We start from the raw sequence: 22,262 nt of genomic DNA, 5'->3' as shown, positions 1-22,262 counted from the left end.
GGGAGGGTCCTGGAAGGGGAAAACGGGGGTTGGGAGGGTCCTGGAAGGGAATAGAGTGGGTTGAATGGGCTTAGAGTGGGTTGGGAGGGTCCTGGAAGGGAATAGGATGGGTTGGAAGGGTCTTGGAAGGGGATAGGATGGGAGTTGGGAGGGTATAGGATGGGTCCTGGAAGGGACATAGAATGGGTTGGGAGGGTGTAGAGTGGGTTGGGAGGGTCCTGGAAGGGGGTAGGAAGGGTTGGGAGGGTCCTGGAAGGGCTTAGAGTGGGATGGAAGGGTCCTGGAAGGGGATAGAGTGGGATGGAAGGGTCCTGGAAGGGTATAGGATGGGTTGGAAGGGTCCTGGAAGGGCATAGAGTAGGTTGGGAGGGTCCTGGAAGGGAATAGAGTGGGTTGGATGGGATATAGAGTGGGTTGGGAGGGTCCTGGAAGGGTATAGAGTGGGATGGAAGGGTCCTGGAAGGGAATAGAGTGGGATGGAAGGGTCCCTGGAAGGGTATAGGATGGGTTGGGAGGGTCCTGGAAGGGAATAGAATGGGTTGGGAGGGTGTAGAGTGGGTTGGGAAGGTCCTGGAAGGGGATAGAGTGGGTTGGAAGGGACCTGGAAGGGGATAGGATAGATTGGAAGGGTCCTGGAAGGGTGTAGAGTGACTTGAGAGGGTCCTGGAAGGGAATAGAGTGGGTTGGGTTTGACATAGAGGGGGTTGGAAGGGACCTGGAAGGGGTTAGGATGGGTTGGGAGGGTCCTGGAAGGGAATAGAGTGGGTTGGATGGGATATAGAGTGGGTTGGGAGGGTCCTGGAAGGGAATAGAGTGGGATGGAAGGGTCCTGGAAGGGTATAGGATGGGTTGGAAGGGTCCTGGAAGGGAATAGAGTGGGTTGAAAGGGCTTAGAGTGGGTTGGGAGGGTCCTGGAAGGGAATAGGATGGGAGTTGGGAGGGTATAGGATGGGTCCTGGAAGGGACATAGAATGGGTTGGGAGGGTGTAGAGTGGGTTGGGAAGGTCCTGGAAGGGAATAGAGTAGGATGGGAGGGTCCTGGAAGGGCTTAGAGTGGGTTGGGAGGGTCCTGGAAGGGCATAAGATGGGTTGGAAGGGTCCTGGAAGGGAATAGAGTGGGTTGGGTTTGACATAGAGGGGGTTGGAAGGGACCTGGAAGGGGTTAGGATGGGTTGGGAGGGTCCTGGAAGGGAATAGAGTGAGTTGGGAGGGACATAGAGTAGGTTGGGAGGGTCCTGGAAGGGGATAGAGTGAGTTGGGAGGGACTTAGAGGGGGTTGGGAGGGTCCTGGAAGGGACATAGAGGGGGTATGGGATGGGTTGGGCTGCCCCACATCCACATCAAGGCAACGGCTACAGCCCTACAGAGCGCATTGCCGGCTATCAATGTGCATAAGGTCCTGGAAGGGACATAGGAAGGGTTGGGAGGGTCCTGGAAGGGAATAGAGTGGGTTGGATGGGATATAGAGTGGGTTGGGAGGGTCCTGGAAGGGAATAGAGTAGGTTGGGAGGGTCCTGGAAGGGGAAAACGAAGGTTGGGAGGGTCCTGGAAGGGAATAAAGTGGGTTGGATGGGATATAGAGTGGGTTGGGAGGGTCCTGGAAGGGAATAGAGTGGGATGGAAGGGTCCTGGAAGGGAATAGAGTGGGATGGAAGGGTCCTGGAAGGGTATAGGATGGGTTGGAAGGGTCCTGGAAGGGAATAGAATGGGTTGGGAGGGACATAGAGGGTCCTGGAAGGGGATAGGATGGGGGTTGGGAGGGTATAAGATGGGTTGGAAGGGTCTTGGAAGGGAATAGAGTGGGTTGGGAGGGTATAGAGTGGGTTGGGAGGGTCCTGGAAGGGAATAGAGTGGGTTGGAAGGGACCTGGAAGGGGATAGGATAGATTGGAAGGGTCCTGGAAGGGTGTAGAGTGACTTGAGAGGGTCCTGGAAGGGAATAGAGTGGGTTGGGTTTGACATAGAGGGGGTTGGAAGGACCTGGAAGGGGTTAGGATGGGTTGGGAGGGTCCTGGAAGGGAATAGAGTGGGTTGGATTGGATATAGAGTGGGTTGGAAGGGTCCTGGAAGGGATAGAGTGGGTTGAAAGGGTCCTAGAAGGGCATAGAGTGGGTTGGGAGGGTCCTGGAAGGGAATAGAGTGAGTTGGGAGGGACATAGAGGGGGTTGGGAGGGTCCTGGAAGGGACATAGAGGGGGTATGGGATGGGTTGGGCTGCCCCACATCCACATCAAGGCAACGGCTACAGCACTGCAGAGCACATTGCCTGCTATCAATGTGCATAAGGTCCTGACAGGGACATAGAGGGGATAGAAGGGTCCTGGAAGGGTCATAGATGGGGTTGGGAGGGTCCTGGAAGGTTGATAGTTGGGTTGGAAAGGTCCTGGAAGCTTCATATCCCCCCCCAGGTGAACCTGAACACCATCAAGCGCTGCCTGCTGGTCTCCTACGACTCGGACACTCAGCTCCTCCAGCTCCGCCATTAGTGAGACCCCCCCCCCATTATCTATAGACCCCCCCCCATTATCTATAGACCCCCCCCCATTATAAATATACCCCCCCCTTATAAATACACCCCCCCCCATTATCTACATACCCCCCCCCCATTATCTACATACCCCCCCCCATTATCTATATACCCCCCCATTACCATTAATACCCCCCATTATCTATATACCCCCCCATTATCTATATACCCCCTCCATTATCTATATACCCCCCATTATCTATATACCCCCCATTATCTATATACCCCCCCATTATCTATATAACCCCCCATATCTATATACCCCCCCCATTATCTATATACCCCCCCATATCTATATACCCCCCCCCATTATCTATATACCCCCCCCATTATCTATATACCCCCCCCATTATCTATATACCCCCCTATTATCTATATACCCCCCCACAACTATATACCCCCCCCCATTATCTATATACCCCCCCCTTAACTATATACCCCCCTATTATCTATATACCCCCCCATTTCTATATACCCCCCCATTATCTATATACCCCCCCCATTATCTATATACCCCCCCATTATCTATATACCCCCCATTATCATATACCCCCCCCATTATCTATATACCCCCCCCATTATCTATATACCCCCCCCCATTATCTATATACCCCCCCCCCATTATCTATATACCCCCCATTATCTATATACCCCCCTATTATCTATATACCCCCCCCCATTATCTATATACCCCCCCCATTATCTATATACCCCCCCATTATCTCTATACCCCCCCCATTATCTATATACCCCCCCATTATAAATATACCCCCCCATTATCTATATACCCCCCCCATTATCTATATACCCCCCCATTATCTATATACCCCCCCCATTATCTATATACCCCCCCCATTATCTATACCCCCCCATTATCTATATACCCCCCATTATCTATATACCCCCCCCATTATCTATATACCCCCCCATTATCTATATACCCCCCCATTATCTATATACCCCCCCCATTATCTATATACCCCCCCATTATCTATATACCCCCCCCATTATCTATATACCCCCCCCCATTATCTATATACCCCCCCATTATCTATATACCCCCCAATCTATATACCCCCCCATTATCTATATACCCCCCCCCATTATCTATATACCCCCCATTATCTATATACCCCCCCTATTATCTATATACCCCCCCTATTATCTATATACCCCCCCATTATCTATATACCCTCCCATTATCTATATACCCCCCCATTATCTATATACCCCCCCATTATCTATATACCCCCCCATTATCTATATACCCCCCTATTATCTATAGACCCCCTATATCCCCCTTTTTGACCCATTTTTGCCCTTTTTAACCCCATTTTTAACCCCTTTTCCCCCCCATTATCTATATACCCCCCCTCCCCCATTACCCCCCATTATCTATACCCCCTTTTTTGCCCATTTTTGGCCTTTTTAGCCCCATTTCTGACCCCCCCCCCCATTATCTATATACCCCCCCCATTATCTATATACCCCCCCCCATTATCTATATACCCCCCCTATTATCTATATACCCCCTATATCCCCCTTTTTGACCCATTTTTGCCCTTTTTAACCCCATTTTTAACCCCATTTCCCCCCCATTATCTATATACCCCCCCTCCCCATTGCTCCCCATTATCTATACCCCCTTTTTTGCCCATTTTTGGCCTTTTTAACCCCATTTTTAACCCCTTTTCCCCCCCCATTATCTATATACCCTCCCTATTATCTATAGACCCCCTATATCCCCCTTTTTAACCCATTTTTGCCCTTTTTAACCCCATTTTTAACCCCTTTTCCCCCCCTATTATCTATATACCCCCCCCCATTATCTATATACCCCCCCATTATCTATATACCCCCCCCATTATCTATATACCCCCTATATCCCCCTTTATGACCCATTTTTGCCCTTTTTAGCCCCATTTTTAACCCCTTTTCCCCCCTATTATCTATATACCCCCCCCATTACCCCCCATTATCTATATACCCCCCCCCTATTATCTATATACCCCCTATATCCCCCTTTTTTGACCCATTTTTGCCCTTTTTAGCCCCATTTTAACCCCATTTCCCCCCCTATTATCTATATACCCCCCCCCCATTACCCCCCATTATATATATACCCCCTTTTTGACCCATTTTTGCCCTTTTTAGCCCCATTTTTAACCCCTTTTCCCCCCCCATTATCTATATACCCCCCCCCATTATCTATATACCCCCCTATTATCTATATACCCCCTATATCCCCCTTTTTTGCCCATTTTTGCCCTTTTTAACCCCATTTTTAACCCATTTCCCCCCCCCATTATCTATATACCCCCCCTCCCTATTACCCCCCATTATCTATACCCCCTTTATTGCCCATTTTTGCCCTTTTTAGCCCCATTTCTGACTCCCCCCCCCCCTATTATCTATATACCCCCCCCATTATCTATATACCCCCTATATCCCCCTTTTTGACCCATTTTTGCCCTTTTTAACCCCATTTTTAATCCCTTTTCCCCCTATTATCTATATACCCCCCCATTACCCCCATTATATATATATCCCCCTTTTTGACCCATTTTTGCCCTTTTTAGCCCCATTTTTAACCCCTTTTCCCCCCTATTATCTATATACCCCCCCCCATTATCTATATACCACCTATATCCCCCTTTTTGACCCATTTTTGCCCTTTTTAACCCCATTTTTAACCCCTTTTCCCCCCCATTATCTATATACCCCCCCTCCCCATTGCTCCCCATTATCTATACCCCCTTTTTGACCCGTTTTTGGCCTTTTTAGCCCCATTTCTGACCCCCCCCCCCTATTATCTATATACCCCCCCCCCATTATCTATATACCCCCCCTATTATCTATATACCCCCTATATCCCCCTTTTTGACCCATTTTTGCCCTTTTTAACCCCATTTTTAACCCCTTTTCCCCCCATTATCTATATACCCCCCCTCCCTATTACCCCCCATTATCTATACCCCCTTTTTTTGCCCATTTTTGCCCTTTTTAGCCCCATTTCTGACCCCCCCCCCCCCCCCTTTGTGCCTATAGCAGCATCAAGGTGGTCCCGGTGGGGCTGAGCAAAGGGCTCAGGAAGGTCCTACAGGAGAGATTCCCCAACATGAACCGAATGGGGACATCAGTGAGCTGCTGCTGCAGTGAGATATGGGGCCCTATGGGGGGATGTGGGGTGCTATGGGGCGCTATGGGGCAGATATGGGGTGTCTATGGGCCCCTATAGGGGGATATGGGGTGCTATGGGGGGATATGGGGTGCTATGGGGCCCTATAGGGGGATATGGGGTGCTATGGGGGGATATGGGGGGATATGGGGCCCTATAGGGGGATATGGGGTGCTATGGGGTCCTATAGAGGGATATGGGGTGCTATGGGGGGATATGGGGGGATATGGGGTGCTATGGGGCCCTATAGGGGGATATGGGGTGCTATGGGGGGATATGGGGGGATATGGGGTGCTATGGGGCCCTATAGGGGGATAGCTATGGGGCCCTATAGGGGGATATGGGGTGCTATGGGGGGATATGGGGGGATATGGGGTGCTATGGGGCCTATAGGGGGATATGGGTGCTATGGGGTGCTATGGGGTACTATGGGGATATGGGGGCTATGGGGCCAATTAGGGGGCTATGGGGCGCTATGGGGCCCTTTAGGGTGCTATGGGGCCCATAGGGCGCTATGGGGTGCTATGGGGCGATATATGGGGGGATATGGGGTGATATGGGGGGTTATGGGTGCTATGGGGCAGATATGGGGTTTCTATGGGTCCCTATATGGCCTGAGCTGCTGCTGCAGTGAGATATGGGGGCCCCTAGGTGGGGTGATGGGGGCTATGGGGCGCTATGGGGCTGGGGGGTCCCTATGGGTCCTTATAGGGCACTATGGGGTAGCTATGGGGCAGGGGGGTCCCTATGGGTCCCTATAGGGCACTATAGGGTAGCTATGGGGCTGGGGTGTCCCTATGGGGCAGATATGGGGCGCTATGGGGCGCTATGGGGCAGATATGGGGCGCTATGGGGCTGGGGTGTCCCTATGGGGCAGATATGGGGTGTCTATGGGTCCCTATAGGGCTTGAGCTGCTGCTGCAGTGCAATATGGGGGGATATGGGGGGATGTGGGGCGCTATGGGGCGCTATGGGGCTGGGGGGTCCCTATGGGTCCCTATAGGGCGCTATGGGGTAGCTATGGGGCTGGGGGGTCCCTATGGGTCCCTATAGGGCGCTATGGGGTAGCTATGGGGCTGGGGGGTCCCTATGGGTCCTTATAGGGTGCTATGGGGTAGCTATGGGGCTGGGGGGTCCCTATGGGTCCCTATAGGGCACTATGGGGTAACTATGGGGCTGGGGGGTCCTATGGGTCTCTATAGGGCGCTATGGGGCTGGAGGGTCCCTGTGGTGCTGGGGGGTCCCTATAGGGCGCTATGGGGCTGGGGGATCCCTATAGGGCACTATGGGGTGCTATGGGGCAGGGGGAGTTCTGTAGGGCGCTATGGGGCTGGGGGGTCCCTATAAGGCGCTATGGGGCTGGGGGGTCCCTATGGGGTGCTATGGGGCTGGGGGGTCCCTATAGGGCACTATGGGGCAGGGGGGGATACTATGGGGCAGGGGGGTTCCTCTGGGGCAGATATGGGGTCCCTGTGGGTCCCTATAGGGCTCTATGGGGTCCCTATGGGGCGCTATGGGCTGGGGGGTCCCTATGGGTCCCTATAGGGCTCTATGGGGTCCCTATGGGGCACTATGGGGCAGGGGGGTCCCTATGGGGTTCTATGGGTCCCTATGGGGATGTGTGACCCCCAAGTGCTGCCCCATAGGGTCCCTATAGGGGCTGGGGGTTTTCCTATAAGGAGCTATGGGGCTGGGGGGGACCTATGGGTCCCTATAGGGCTCTATGGGGCTGGGGGATCCCTATAGGGCGCTATGGGGCTGGGGGGGAATCCTATGGGGCTGGGGGGGAATCCTATGGGGCTGGGGGGATCCTATGGGGTTGGGGGATCCTATGGGGCTGGGGGGATCCTATGGGGCTGGGGGGGTTCTATAGGGTGCTATGGTGCTCTATAGGGCACTATGGGGCTGGGGGGGATCCTATGGGGTTGGGGGGATCATATGGGGCTGGGGGGGAATCCTATGGGGCTGGGGGGGATCCTATGGGGCTGGGGGGTCCCTATAGGGTTCTATGGGTCCCTATGGGGTGTGTGACCCCCAAGTGCTGCCCCATAGGGACGTGCAGCTGTCGGAGAGCGAAGCGGAGCAGGACGGGCCCCACAACGTGCTGCAGCTGCACCACGGCTGCGCAGGGAGGGGGAACATGAGGGAGCAGCAGAGCGCGGTCAGGCTGACTGAGGTATTTGGGGGGGGGTCTTATGGGGGTCCTATGGGGTCCTATGGGGTCCTATGGGGGTCCTGGGGGGGGTCTAGGGGGTCCTTAGGGTCTTGGGGTGGGGGTGGGGGGGGTCTTTGGGGGGGTCTTGGGGGTCCTAAGGGTCTATGGGGTCCTATGGGGGGGTCTAGGGGGTCCTGAGGGTCTTGGGGGGGAGCTGGGGGAGTCCTATGGGGTCCTAAGGGTCTTGGGGGTCCTATGGGGGCGGTCTTGGGGGTCCTATGGGGGGAGGGGGCCTTGAAGGGGATTTGGGGGTGGTCTAGGGGGTCCTATGGGGGGGGAGGGGGTCCTAAGGGTCTTGGGGGGGGGCTGGGGGGGGGTCTAGGGGGTCTTATGGGGGGGATTGAGGGGGTCCTGTGGGGTCCTAAGGGTCTTGGGGGTCCTAAGGGTCTTGGGGGACTGTCTTGGGGATCCTATGGGGGGAGGGGGCCTTGAAGGGGATTTGGGGGTGGTCTAGGGGGTCCTATGGGGGGGTAGGGGGTCCTAAGGGTCTTGGGGGGGAGCTGGGGGGGTCCTATGGGGTCCTAAGCGTCTATGGGGTCTTATGGGGGGTCCTAAGGGTCTTGGGGGGGAGCTGGGGGGTCCTATGGGGTCCTAAGGGTCTATGGGGTCTTATGGGGGGTCCTAAGGGTCTAGGGGGAGGGCTGAGGGGTCTTATGGGGTCCTAAGGGTCTATGGGGTCTTATGGGGGGTCCTAAGGGTCTAGGGGGAGGGCTGAGGGTCTTATGGGGTCCTAAGGGTCTATGGGGTCTTATGGGGGGTCCTAAGGGTCTTAGGGGGGGGTCTAGGGGGTCCTATGGGGTCCTAAGGGTCTATGGGGTCTTATGGGGGGTCCTAAGGGTCTTGGGGGGGAGCTGAGGGGTCCTATGGGGGGGATTGGGGGTGTCTTGGGGGTCCTAAGGGTCTTGGGGGGGGCTGAGGGGTCCTATGGGGGCGGTCTGGGGGGTCCTATGGGGTGGGGGTGGGTCTATGGGGGGGTCTTGGGGGTCTTATGGGGTGGGAGGGGGAACATGAGGGAGCAGCAGAGCGCGGTCAGGCTGACAGAGGTATTTGGGGGGGGTCTTGGGGGTCCTATGGGGTCCTATGGGGGTCCTGGGGGGGGTCTAGGGGGTCCTATGGGGTCCTATGGGGGTCCTAAGGGTCTTGGGGGTCTTATGGGGGGGGTTGAGGGGGTCTGGGGGGGTCCTATGGGGTCCTAAGGGTCTTGGGGAGGGGTCCTGGGGGGGTTTGAGGGGGTACTGGGGGGGTTTAGGGGGTCTTGGGGGTCCTATGGGGGTCCTGGGGGGGTCTTGGGGGTCCTAAGGGGTCCTATGGGGTCCTTTGGGTCTTGGGGGGGAGGGTTGGGGGGGTCCTGAGGGGTTTTGGGGGTGTTGGGGGGGGTCTAGGGGGTCTTATATGGGGGGGAGGGGGTTGGGGGGACTAAGGGTCTTGGGGGTCCTATGGGGAGGTTTGAGGGGGTCCTGGGTGGGTTGTGGGGGTCTAGGGGGTCCTATGGGGGCGGTCTGAGGGGTCCTATGGGGTGGGGGTGGGTCTATGGGGGGGTCTTGGGGGTCCTATGGGGGGTTTGGGGGGGTCTAGGGGATCCTGTGGGGTCCTAAGGGTCTTGGGGTGGGGGTGGGGGTGTCTTTGGGGGTCTTATGGGGGTCCTGGGGGGGTCTAGGGGGTCTTATGGGGTCCTAAGGCTCTTGGGGGGGTCTTGGGGGTGCTATGGGGGGGTTGGGGGGGGGCTGAGGGGTCCTATGGGGTGGGGGTGGGTCTATGGGGGGGTCTTGGGGGTCCTAAGGGTCTTGGGGGTGGGCTGAGGGGTCCTATGGGGGGGATTGAGGGGGTCCTGGGGGGGTCTAGGGGGTCCTATGGGTGGGGGTGGGTCTATGGGGGGGGTCTTGGGGGTCCTATTGGGTGGAGGTCTGGGGGGGGGGGGTCCTATGGGGTCCTAAGGGTCTGGGGGGGGGGCTGGGGGGGTCCTATGGGGGGTCTTAAGGGTCTTATGGGGGGTCTTCGTGGTCCTATGGGGTCCTAAGGGTCCTATGGGGTCCTATGGGGGGGGGTCTAGGGGGTCTTGGGGGTCCTAAGGGTCTTGGGGGGGGTCTAGGGGGTCCTATGGGGGGGATTGAGGGGGTCCTGGGGGGTCCTGAGGGTCTTGGGGTGGGTTTGGGGGGCATTAAGGGGGTCCTGGGGAGGTTGGGGGGGGGGGTTAATGGGGTCTTGGGGGGGATTTGGGTTGAATTCGGGGGGTTTTGGGGTGAATTTGGGGGGTTTTGGGGTGAATTTGGGGTGAATTTGGGGGGTCTTGGGTGGGATTGGGGGGGGTTGGGCAGGTCCTGGAAGGTTAAAGAGCCTTTGGGGGGGGCGGGTTGGGGGGGATTTGGGGGGTCCTAAGGGGGCTTTGGGGGGGTCTTGGGGGGATTTAGGGGGTCCTATGGGGGGTCTTGGGGGGGGTTGATGGGGTGGTTTGGGGGGGATCTAGGGGGTCCTATGGGGTGGGGGTGGGTCTATGGGGGGTCTTGGGGGTCTTATGGGGGCATTGAGGGGGTCCTGGGGGGTCCTGGGGGGTCCTGAGGGTCTTGGGGTGGGTTTGGGGGGCATTAAGGGGGTCCTGGGGGGGTTGGGGGGGGGGTTAATGGGGTCTTGGGGGGGGATTTGGGTTGAATTCGGGGGGTTTTGGGGTGAATTTGGGGGGTCTTGGGGGGGTTGGGGGGGTTGGGCAGGTCCTGGAAGGTTAAAGAGCCTTTGGGGGGGGGGTTGGGGGGTCTTGGGGGGGATTTGGGGGGCATTAAGGGGGTCCTGGGTGGATTTGGGTTGAATTCGGGGGGTTTTGGGGTGAATTTGGGGGGTTTTGGGGTGAATTCGGGGGGTTTTGGGGTGAATTTGGGGGGTTTTGGGTGGGATTGGGGGGGGTTGGGCAGGTCCTGGAAGGTTAAAGAGCCTCGGGGGGGGGGGGGTTGGGGGGTCTTGGGGGGGATTTGGGGGTCATTAAGGGGGTCCTGGGGGGGTTGGGGGGTTTTGGGGTGAATTTGGGGGGTTTTGGGGTGAATTTGGGGGGTTTTGGGGGGGGTTGGGCAGGTCCTGGAAGGTTAAAGAGCCTTTGGGGGTGGGTTGGGGGGTCTTGGGGGGGATTTGGGGGGCATTAAGGGGGTCCTGGGTGGATTTGGGGGGTTGGGGGGGGGGTTAATGGGGTCTTGGGGGGGATTTGGGTTGAATTCGGGGGGTTTTGGGGTGAATTTGGGGGGTCTTGGGTGGGATTGGGGGGGGTTGGGCAGGTCCTGGAAGGTTAAAGAGCCTTTGGGGGGGGGGGGCGGGTTGGGGGGTCTTGGGGGGGGGATTTGGGGGTCATTAAGGGGGTCCTGGGTGGATTTGGGGGGTTGGGGGGGGGGTTAATGGGGGTCTTGGGGGGGTTTTGGGTTGAATTCGGGGGGTTTTGGGGTGAATTTGGGGGGTTTTGGGTGGGATTGGGGGGGATTGGGCAGGTCCTGGAAGGTTAAAGAGCCTTTGGGGGGGGGTTGGGGGGATTTGGGGGGCATTAAGGGGGTCCTGGGGGGGTTGGGGGGGGGTTAATGGGGTCTTGGGGGGGTTTTGGGTTGAATTCGGGGGGTTTTGGGGTGAATTTGGGGGGTTTTGGGTGGGATTGGGGGGGATTGGGCAGGTCCTGGAAGGTTAAAGAGCCTTTGGGGGGGGGTTGGGGGGTCCTGGGGGGGATTTGGGGGTTATTAGGGGGGTCCTGGGTGGATTTGGGGGGTTGGGGGGGGGGTTAATGGGGTCTTGGGGGGGATTTGGGTTGAATTCGGGGGGTTTTGGGGTGAATTTGGGGTGAATTTGGGGGGTCTTGGGTGGGATTGGGGGGTTTGGGCAGGTCCTGGAAGGTTAAAGAGCCTTTGGGGGGGGCGTTGGGGGGTCTTGGGGGGGATTTGGGGGTTATTAAGGGGGTCCTGGGGGGGGGTTGGGGGCATTAAGGGGGTCCTGGGTGGATTTGGGGTGAATTCGGGGGGTTTTGGGGTGAATTTGGGGGGTCTTGGGGGGGTTGGGGGGGGTTGGGCAGGTCCTGGAAGGTTAAAGAGCCTTGGGGGGGGGGGCGGGTTGGGGGGTCTTGGGGGGGATTTGGGGGGCATTAAGGGGGTCCTGGGTGGATTTGGGGGGTTTTGGGGGGGATCTTGGGGGGTTTTGGGTTGAATTTGGGGGTTTTTGGGGTTTTTTGGGGTGAATTTATGGGGTTTTTGGTGCTGATTCGGGTCCTGGTTGGGGTGTATTGCAGATCGGGCCCCGTCTGACGCTGCAGCTGGTGAAGGTGGAGGAGGGGCTGGGCCAGGGGGGGGTCCTGTATCACTGCTATGGTAAGGACGGGTCCTGGAAGGGGAAAGGATGGGGGGGGGGAAAGGTCCTGGAAGGTCACAGGGATGGGGGGGGGGGTCCTGTATCACTGCTATGGTAAGGACAGGTCCTGGAAGGGGAAAAGGGGGGGGGTTGGGAAGGTCCTGGAAGGTCACAGGGATGGGGGGGGGGGGGGGAGGGTCCTGTATCACTGCTATGGTAAGGACAGGTCCTGGAAGGTCCATAAAGAGCCTTGGGTTGGGTTGGGTTGGGAAGGTCCTGGAAGGGGAAAACAAGGGGGGGAGGGTCCTGGAAGGTCACAGGAGAGGGGGGGGTGGGGGGGGGGGTTGGGAGGGTCCTGGAAGGGGAAAGAGACATTAAGTGGGTTGGGAAGGTCCTGGAAGATCCATAAAGAGCCTTGGAATGGCTGGGTTGGGTTGGGAAGGTCCTGGAAGGTCACAGGGATGGGGGGGTGTCCTGTATCACTGCTATGGTAAGGACAGGTCCTGGAAGGTCCATAAAGAGCATTGGGTTGGGTTGGGTTGGGAAGGTCCTGGAAGGGCAAAAGAATGAGGGGTTGGGAAGGTCCTGGAAGGTTAAAGAGCCTTGGAATGGTTGGATTGGGTTGGGAAGGTCCTGGAAGGGGAAAAAGGGGCTTTGAATGGGATGGGAGGGTCCTGGAAGGGTAAATAGGCTTTGAATGGGTTGGGGTGGGTTGGTTGGGTTGGGTTGGGAAGGTCCTGGAAGGTCACAGGGATGGGGGGGGGGTCCTGTATCACTGCTATGGTAAGGACAGGTCCTGGAAGGGGAAAGGAACGGGGGGGAGGGTCCTGGAAGGTCACAGGGATGGGGGGGGGGGGTCCTGTATCACTGCTATGGTAAGGACAGGTCCTGGAAGGGGAAAAGGGGCATTGAATGGGTTGGGAAGGTCCTGGAAGGTCCATAAAGAGCCTTGGAATGGTTGGGTTGGGTTGGGAAGGTCCTGGAAGGGTAAAGAGCCTTGGAATGGCTGGATTGAGTTGGGAAGGTCCTGGCAGGTCCATAAAGAGCCTTGGAATGGTTGGGTTGGGTTGGGTTGGGTTGGGAAGGTCCTGGAAGGTTAAAGGGTCTTGGGGTTATTGAGGTGGGTTGGGAAGGTCCTGGAAGGGTAAAGAGTCAATAGGGTGGGTTGGGAGGGTCCTGGAAGGTTAAAGGGTCTTTGGGTTATTGGGTTGGATTGGTCAGGTCCTGGAAGGTCCATAAAGAGCCTTGGGTTGGGTTGGGTTGGGAAGGTCCTGGAAGGGCACAAACAAGGCTGGGGGGGGGGGTGTTGGGAAGGTCCTGGAAGGGTAAAGGGGCAGGGGGTGCTTCGGTTGGGTTATAAGGGTCCTGGAAGGGTAAAGAGTCATTGGGTTGGGTTGGGAAGGTCCTGGCAGGTGCATAAAGAGCCTTGGAATGGCTGTTCGGGTCCTGGCAGGTCCATAAGCCATGGGATAATGGGGTTGTTGAGGTCCTGGCAGGTCCATAAAGAGCCTTGGAATGGTTGGGTTGGGTTGGGTTGGGAAGGTCCTGGAAGGTTAAAGGGTCTTGGGGTTATTGAGGTGGGTTGGGAAGGTCCTGGAAGGGTAAAGAGTCATTGGGTGAGTTGGGAAGGTCCTAGAAGGGTAAAAAGGCAGGGGGTGGTTGGGTTGGGAAGGTCCTGGAAGGGTAAAGAGTCAATAGGGTGCTTTATAAAGGTCCTGGAAGGGTAAAGGGCTTTTGGGGTGGGTTGGGAAGGTCCTGCCTGGAAGGTTAAAGGGTCTTTGGGTTATTGGGTTGGATTGGTCAGGTCCTGGAAGGTCCATAAAGAGCATTGGAATGGTTGGGAAGGTCCTGGAAGGTCACAGGGATGGGGGGGGGGGGGGAGGGTCCTGTATCACTGCTATGGTAAGGACAGGTCCTGGAAGGTCCATAAAGAGCATTGGGTTGGGTTGGGTTGGGAAGGTCCTGGAAGGGCACAAACAAGGCTGGGGGGGGGGGTGTTGGGAAGGTCCTGGAAGGGTAAAGGGGCAGGGGGTGCTTCGGTTGGGTTATAAGGGTCCTGGAAGGGTAAAGAGTCATTGGGTTGGGTTGGGAAGGTCCTGGCAGGTGCATAAAGAGCCTTGGAATGGCTGTTCGGGTCCTGGCAGGTCCATAAGCCATGGGATAATGGGGTTGTTGAGGTCCTGGCAGGTCCATAAAGAGCCTTGGAATGGTTGGGTTGGGCTGGGAAGGTCCTGGAAGGTCAATAAAACATGGGATGGTTGGGTTGGGAAGGTCCTGGAAGGGTAAAGAGACTTGGAATGGCTGGATTGGGTTGGGAAGGTCCTGGCAGGTCCATAGAGAGCCTTGGAATGGCTGTTTGGGTCCTGGCAGGTCCATAAAGAGCCTTGGAATGGCTGTTCGGGTCCTGGCAGGTCCATAAAGAGCCTTGGAATGGCTGTTGGGGTCCTGGCAGGTCCATAAAGAGCCTTGAAATGGCTGTTGGGGTCCTGGCAGGTCCATAAACCATGGGATAATGGGGTTGTTGAGGTCCTGGCAGGTCCATAAAGAGCCTTGGAATGGCTGGGTTGGGTTGGGAAGGTCCTGGAAGGGTAAAGAGACTTGGAATGGCTGGATTGGGTTGGGAAGGTCCTGGCAGGTCCATAAAGAGCCTTGGAATGGTTGGGTTGGGTTGGGTTGGGAAGGTCCTGGAAGGTTAAAGGGTCTTGGGGTTATTGAGGTGGGTTGGGAAGGTCCTGGAAGGGTAAAGAGTCATTGGGTGAGTTGGGAAGGTCCTAGAAGGGTAAAAAGGCAGGGGGTGGTTGGGTTGGGAAGGTCCTGGAAGGGTAAAGAGTCAATAGGGTGCTTTATAAAGGTCCTGGAAGGGTAAAGGGCTTTTGGGGTGGGTTGGGAAGGTCCTGCCTGGAAGGTTAAAGGGTCTTTGGGTTATTGGGTTGGATTGGTCAGGTCCTGGAAGGTCCATAAAGAGCATTGGAATGGTTGGGAAGGTCCTGGAAGGTCACAGGGATGGGGGGGGGGGGGGAGGGTCCTGTATCACTGCTATGGTAAGGACAGGTCCTGGAAGGTCCATAAAGAGCATTGGGTTGGGTTGGGTTGGGAAGGTCCTGGAAGGGCACAAAAAAGGCTGGGGGGGGGAGGGGGGGGGGTTGGGAAGGTCCTGGAAGGGTAAAGGGGCAGAGGGTGCTTCGGTTGGGTTATAAGGGTCCTGGAAGGGTAAAGAGTCATTGGGTTGGGTTGGGAAGGTCCTGGCAGGTCCATAAAGAGCCTTGGAATGGCTGTTCGGGTCCTGGCAGGTCCATAAAGAGCCTTGGAATGGCTGTTTGGGTCCTGGCAGGTCCATAAAGAGCCTTGGAATGGCTGTTCGGGTCCTGGCAGGTCCATAAAGAGCCTTGGAATGGCTGTTCGGGTCCTGGCAGGTCCATAAAGAGCCTTGGAATGGCTGTTTGGGTCCTGGCAGGTCCATAAAGAGCCTTGGAATGGCTGTTCGGGTCCTGGCAGGTCCATAAAGAGCCTTGCAATGGCTGTTCGGGTCCTGGCAGGTCCATAAAGAGCCTTGGAATGGCTGGTCGGGTCCTGGCAGGTCCATAAAGAGCCTTGGAATGGTTGGGTTGGGTTGGGAAGGTCCTGGAAGGGTAAAGAGCCTTGGAATGGCTGGGTTGGGTTGGGAAGGTCCTGGCAGGTCCATAAAGAGCCTTGGAATGGCTTTTCGGGTCCTGGCAGGTCAATAAACCATGGGATAATGGGGTTGTTGAGGTCCTGGCAGGTCCATAAAGAGCCTTGGAATGGCTGTTTGGGTCCTGGCAGGTCAATAAACCATGGGATAATGGGGTTGGGAAGGTCCTAGAAGCTTAAAGAGACTTGGAATGGCTGGATTGGGTTGTTCGGGTCCTGGCAGGTCCATAAAGAGCCTTGGAATGGTTGGGTTGGGTTGGGAAGGTCCTGGAAGGGTAAAGAGCTTTGGAATGGTTGAGTTGGTTTGGGAAGGTCCTGGCAGGTCCATAAAGAGCCTTGGAATGGCTGTTTGGGTCCTGGCAGGTCCATAAAGAGCCTTGGAATGGCTGTTCAGGTCCTGGCAGGTCCATAAAGAGCCTTGGAATGGCTGTTTGGGTCCTGGCAGGTCCATAAAGAGCCTTGGAATGGCTGTTCGGGTCCTGGCAGGTCCATAAACCATGGGATAATGGGGTTGTTGAGGTCCTAGCAGGTCCATAAAGAGCCTTGGAATGGCTGGGTTGGGTTGGGAAGGTCCTGGAAGGTCAATAAAACATGGGATGGTTGGGTTGGGAAGGTCCTGGAAGGGTAAAGAGCCTTGGAATGGCTGGATTGGGCTGTTCGGGTCCTGGCAGGTCCATAAAGAGCCTTGGAATGGCTGGGTTGGGTTGGGAAGGTCCTGGAAGGTCAAAGAGCTTTGGAATGGTTGAGTTGGTTTGGGAAGGTCCTGGCAGGTCCATAAAGAGCCTTGGAATGGCTGTTCGGGTCCTGGCAGGTCCATAAAGAGCCTTGGAATGGCTGTTCGGGTCCTGGCAGGTCCATAAAGAGCCTTGGAATGGCTGTTCGGGTCCTGGCAGGTCCATAAACCATGGGATAATGGGGTTGTTGAGGTCCTGGCAGGTCCATAAAGAGCCTTGGAATGGCTGGGTTGGGTTGGGAAGGTCCTGGAAGGGTAAAGGGTTGTTGGGGTGGGTTGGGAGGGTCCTGGAAGGTTAAAGGGTCTTGAGGTTATTGAGGTGGGTTGGGAAGGTCCTGGAAGGGTAAAGAGTCAATAGGGTGGGTTATAAAGGTCCTGGAAGGTTAAAGGGTCTTGGGGTTATTGGAGTGGGTTGGAAAGGTCCTGGAAGGGCAATGGGGCAGGGGGTGAATGGGTTGGGATGGGTTGGGAAGGTCCTGGAAGGTTAAAGAACCATGGGATAATGGGGTTGGGTTGTTGAGGTCCTGGCAGGTCCATAAAGAGCCTTAGAATGGTTGGGAAGGTCCTGAAAGCTTAAAGAGCCTTGGAATGGCTGGGTTGGAAAGGTCCTGGAAGGGTAAAGGGGCATTGAATGGGTTGGGGTGGGTTGGTTGGGTTGGGTTGGGAAGGTCCTGGAAGGGCAAAAGAATGGGGGGTTGGGAAGGTCCTGGAAGGTCACAGGGATGGGGGGGGGGTCCTGTATCACTGCTATGGTAAGGACAGGTCCTGGAAGGTCCATAAAGAGCATTGGGTTGGGTTGGGTTGGGAAGGTCCTGGAAGGGGAAAGAATGGGGGGGGGGGAGGGTCCTGGAAGGGGAAAGGGGCATTGAGTGAGTTGGGAAGGTCCTGGAAGGTCACAGGAAAGGGGGGGGGGAGGGGGGAGTTGGGAGGGTCCTGGCAGGTCCATAAAGAGCCTTGGAATGGCTGGGTTGGGTTGGGAAGGTCCTGGAAGGTCACAGGGATGGGGGGGGGGGTCCTGTATCACTGCTACGGTAAGGACAGGTCCTGGAAGGTCCATAAAGAGCATTGGGTTGGGTTGGGTTGGGAAGGTCCTGGAAGGGCAAAAGAATGAGGGGTTGGGAAGGTCCTGGAAGGTTAAAGAGCCTTGGAATGGTTGGATTGGGTTGGGAAGGTCCTGGAAGGGGAAAAAGGGGCTTTGAATGGGATGGGAGGGTCCTGGAAGGGTAAATAGGCTTTGAATGGGTTGGGGTGGGTTGGTTGGGTTGGGTTGGGAAGGTCCTGGAAGGTCACAGGGATGGGGGGGGGGTCCTGTATCACTGCTATGGTAAGGACAGGTCCTGGAAGGGGAAAGGAACGGGGGGGAGGGTCCTGGAAGGTCACAGGGATGGGGGGGGGGGGTCCTGTATCACTGCTATGGTAAGGACAGGTCCTGGAAGGGGAAAAGGGGCATTGAATGGGTTGGGAAGGTCCTGGAAGGTCCATAAAGAGCCTTGGAATGGTTGGGTTGGGTTGGGAAGGTCCTGGAAGGGTAAAGAGCCTTGGAATGGCTGGATTGAGTTGGGAAGGTCCTGGCAGGTCCATAAAGAGCCTTGGAATGGTTGGGTTGGGTTGGGTTGGGTTGGGAAGGTCCTGGAAGGTTAAAGGGTCTTGGGGTTATTGAGGTGGGTTGGGAAGGTCCTGGAAGGGTAAAGAGTCAATAGGGTGGGTTGGGAGGGTCCTGGAAGGTTAAAGGGTCTTTGGGTTATTGGGTTGGATTGGTCAGGTCCTGGAAGGTCCATAAAGAGCCTTGGGTTGGGTTGGGTTGGGAAGGTCCTGGAAGGGCACAAACAAGGCTGGGGGGGGGGGTGTTGGGAAGGTCCTGGAAGGGTAAAGGGGCAGGGGGTGCTTCGGTTGGGTTATAAGGGTCCTGGAAGGGTAAAGAGTCATTGGGTTGGGTTGGGAAGGTCCTGGCAGGTGCATAAAGAGCCTTGGAATGGCTGTTCGGGTCCTGGCAGGTCCATAAGCCATGGGATAATGGGGTTGTTGAGGTCCTGGCAGGTCCATAAAGAGCCTTGGAATGGTTGGGTTGGGCTGGGAAGGTCCTGGAAGGTCAATAAAACATGGGATGGTTGGGTTGGGAAGGTCCTGGAAGGGTAAAGAGACTTGGAATGGCTGGATTGGGTTGGGAAGGTCCTGGCAGGTCCATAGAGAGCCTTGGAATGGCTGTTTGGGTCCTGGCAGGTCCATAAAGAGCCTTGGAATGGCTGTTCGGGTCCTGGCAGGTCCATAAAGAGCCTTGGAATGGCTGTTGGGGTCCTGGCAGGTCCATAAAGAGCCTTGAAATGGCTGTTGGGGTCCTGGCAGGTCCATAAACCATGGGATAATGGGGTTGTTGAGGTCCTGGCAGGTCCATAAAGAGCCTTGGAATGGCTGGGTTGGGTTGGGAAGGTCCTGGAAGGGTAAAGAGACTTGGAATGGCTGGATTGGGTTGGGAAGGTCCTGGCAGGTCCATAAAGAGCCTTGGAATGGTTGGGTTGGGTTGGGTTGGGAAGGTCCTGGAAGGTTAAAGGGTCTTGGGGTTATTGAGGTGGGTTGGGAAGGTCCTGGAAGGGTAAAGAGTCATTGGGTGAGTTGGGAAGGTCCTAGAAGGGTAAAAAGGCAGGGGGTGGTTGGGTTGGGAAGGTCCTGGAAGGGTAAAGAGTCAATAGGGTGCTTTATAAAGGTCCTGGAAGGGTAAAGGGCTTTTGGGGTGGGTTGGGAAGGTCCTGCCTGGAAGGTTAAAGGGTCTTTGGGTTATTGGGTTGGATTGGTCAGGTCCTGGAAGGTCCATAAAGAGCATTGGAATGGTTGGGAAGGTCCTGGAAGGTCACAGGGATGGGGGGGGGGGGGGAGGGTCCTGTATCACTGCTATGGTAAGGACAGGTCCTGGAAGGTCCATAAAGAGCATTGGGTTGGGTTGGGTTGGGAAGGTCCTGGAAGGGCACAAACAAGGCTGGGGGGGGGGGTGTTGGGAAGGTCCTGGAAGGGTAAAGGGGCAGGGGGTGCTTCGGTTGGGTTATAAGGGTCCTGGAAGGGTAAAGAGTCATTGGGTTGGGTTGGGAAGGTCCTGGCAGGTGCATAAAGAGCCTTGGAATGGCTGTTCGGGTCCTGGCAGGTCCATAAGCCATGGGATAATGGGGTTGTTGAGGTCCTGGCAGGTCCATAAAGAGCCTTGGAATGGTTGGGTTGGGCTGGGAAGGTCCTGGAAGGTCAATAAAACATGGGATGGTTGGGTTGGGAAGGTCCTGGAAGGGTAAAGAGACTTGGAATGGCTGGATTGGGTTGGGAAGGTCCTGGCAGGTCCATAGAGAGCCTTGGAATGGCTGTTTGGGTCCTGGCAGGTCCATAAAGAGCCTTGGAATGGCTGTTCGGGTCCTGGCAGGTCCATAAAGAGCCTTGGAATGGCTGTTGGGGTCCTGGCAGGTCCATAAAGAGCCTTGAAATGGCTGTTGGGGTCCTGGCAGGTCCATAAACCATGGGATAATGGGGTTGTTGAGGTCCTGGCAGGTCCATAAAGAGCCTTGGAATGGCTGGGTTGGGTTGGGAAGGTCCTGGAAGGGTAAAGAGACTTGGAATGGCTGGATTGGGTTGGGAAGGTCCTGGCAGGTCCATAAAGAGCCTTGGAATGGTTGGGTTGGGTTGGGTTGGGAAGGTCCTGGAAGGTTAAAGGGTCTTGGGGTTATTGAGGTGGGTTGGGAAGGTCCTGGAAGGGTAAAGAGTCATTGGGTGAGTTGGGAAGGTCCTAGAAGGGTAAAAAGGCAGGGGGTGGTTGGGTTGGGAAGGTCCTGGAAGGGTAAAGAGTCAATAGGGTGCTTTATAAAGGTCCTGGAAGGGTAAAGGGTTTTTGGGGTGGGTTGGGAAGGTCCTGCCTGGAAGGTTAAAGGGTCTTTGGGTTATTGGGTTGGATTGGTCAGGTCCTGGAAGGTCCATAAAGAGCATTGGGTTGGGTTGGGTTGGGAAGGTCCTGGAAGGTCACAGGGATGGGGGGGGGGGGGGTCCTGTATCACTGCTATGGTAAGGACGGGTCCTGGAAGGGGAAAACAAGGGGGGGAGGGTCCTGGAAGGGGAAAGGGGCATTGAGTGGGATGGGAAGGTCCTGGAAGGTCACAGGGATGGCGGGGGGGTCCTGTATCACTGCTATGGTAACGATAGGTCCTGGCAGGTCCATAAAGAGCCTTGGAATGGCTGGGTTGGGTTGGGAAGGTCCTGGAAGTGTAAAGGGCTATTGGGGTGGGTTGGAAGGGTCCTGGAAGGTTAAAGAGTCTTTGGGGTTATTGGGTTGGGTTGGTCAGGTCCTGGAAGGTCCATAAAGAGCCTTGGAATGGCTGTTCGGGTCCTGGCAGGTCCATAAAGAGCCTTGGAATGGCTGGTCAGGTCCTGGCAGGTCAATAAACCATGGGATAATGGGGTTGTTCGGGTCCTGGCAGGTCCATAAAGAGCCTTGGAATGGTTGGGTTGGGTTGGGAAGGTCCTGGAAGGTCCATAAAGAGCCTTGGAATGGCTGTTCGGGTCCTGGCAGGTCCATAAAGAGCCTTGGAATGGCTGGGTTGGGTTGGGAAGGTCCTGGAAGGTCCATAAAGAGCCTTGGAATGGTTGGGAAGGTCCTCGAAGGTCAATAAACCATGGGATAATGATGTTGGGAAGGTCCTGGCAGGTCCATAAAGAGCCTTGGAATGGTTGGGTTGGGTTGGGTTGGGAAGGTCCTGGAAGGTTAAAGGGTCTTGGGGTTATTGAGGTGGGTTGGGAAGGTCCTGGAAGGGTAAAGAGTCAATAGGGTGGGTTATAAAGGTCCTGGAAGGTTAAAGGGTCTTTGGGTTATTGGGTTGGATTGGTCAGGTCCTGGAAGGTCCATAAAGAGCCTTGGGTTGGGTTGGGTTGGGAAGGTCCTGGAAGGGCACAAAAAAGGCTGGGGGGGGGGGGGGGGGGGGGGGTTGGGAAGGTCCTGGAAGGGTAAAGGGGCAGGGGGTGCTTCGGTTGGGTTATAAGGGTCCTGGAAGGGTAAAGAGTCATTGGGTTGGGTTGGGAAGGTCCTGGCAGGTCCATAAAGAGCCTTGGAATGGCTGTTCAGGTCCTGGCAGGTGCATAAAGAGCCTTGGAATGGCTGGGTTGGGTTGGGAAGGTCCTGGCAGGTCCATAAAGAGCCTTGGAATGGCTGTTCAGGTCCTGGCAGGTCCATAAAGAGCCTTGGAATGGTTGGGTTGGGTTGGGAAGGTCCTGGCAGGTCGATAAACCATGGGATAATGGGGTTGGGAAGGTCCTGGAAGGTCCATAAAGAGCCCTGGAATGGCTGGGAAGGTCCTGGAAGCTTAAAGAGACATTAAATTGTTGGGTTGGAAAGGTCCTGGAAGGGTAAAGGGGCATTGAATGGGTTGGGGTGGGTTGGTTGGGTTGGGTTGGGAAGGTCCTGGAAGGGCAAAAGAATGAGGGGGTGGGGGGTCGTTGGGAGGGTCCTGGAAGGTTAAAGAGCCTTGGAATGGCTGGGTTGGGTTGGGTGGGTCCTGGAAGGGTAAAAGGGACATTGAGTGGTTTGGAAAGGTCCTGGAAGGTTAAAGAGTCATGGGGTTATTGGGGTGGGTTGGGTTGGGAAGGTCCTGGCAGGTCCATAAAGAGCCTTGGAAT

General features: G+C 56.1%; 1 protein-coding gene across 1 annotated transcript in view; it reads left to right on the top strand.

Annotated features, from left to right (window-relative positions):
- Positions 1-22,262, top strand: part of LOC146751219 (suppressor of SWI4 1 homolog) — a 49,370-nt gene that overhangs the window by 14,264 nt on the left and 12,844 nt on the right. The window contains 5 exon segments of the mRNA XM_085535208.1: positions 2,407-2,483; positions 5,574-5,653; positions 5,656-5,680; positions 7,756-7,879; positions 12,165-12,243. Coding sequence (XP_085391334.1) covers positions 2,407-2,483; positions 5,574-5,653; positions 5,656-5,680; positions 7,756-7,879; positions 12,165-12,243 — 385 coding nt within the window.

This window comes from Coturnix japonica, unplaced genomic scaffold (assembly GCF_054131305.1).
Source record: "Coturnix japonica strain WE unplaced genomic scaffold, WE-NBRP24 Scf111, whole genome shotgun sequence".
Taxonomy (NCBI): domain Eukaryota; kingdom Metazoa; phylum Chordata; class Aves; order Galliformes; family Phasianidae; genus Coturnix; species Coturnix japonica.
This window is presented reverse-complemented; position numbering and strand designations above follow the sequence as displayed.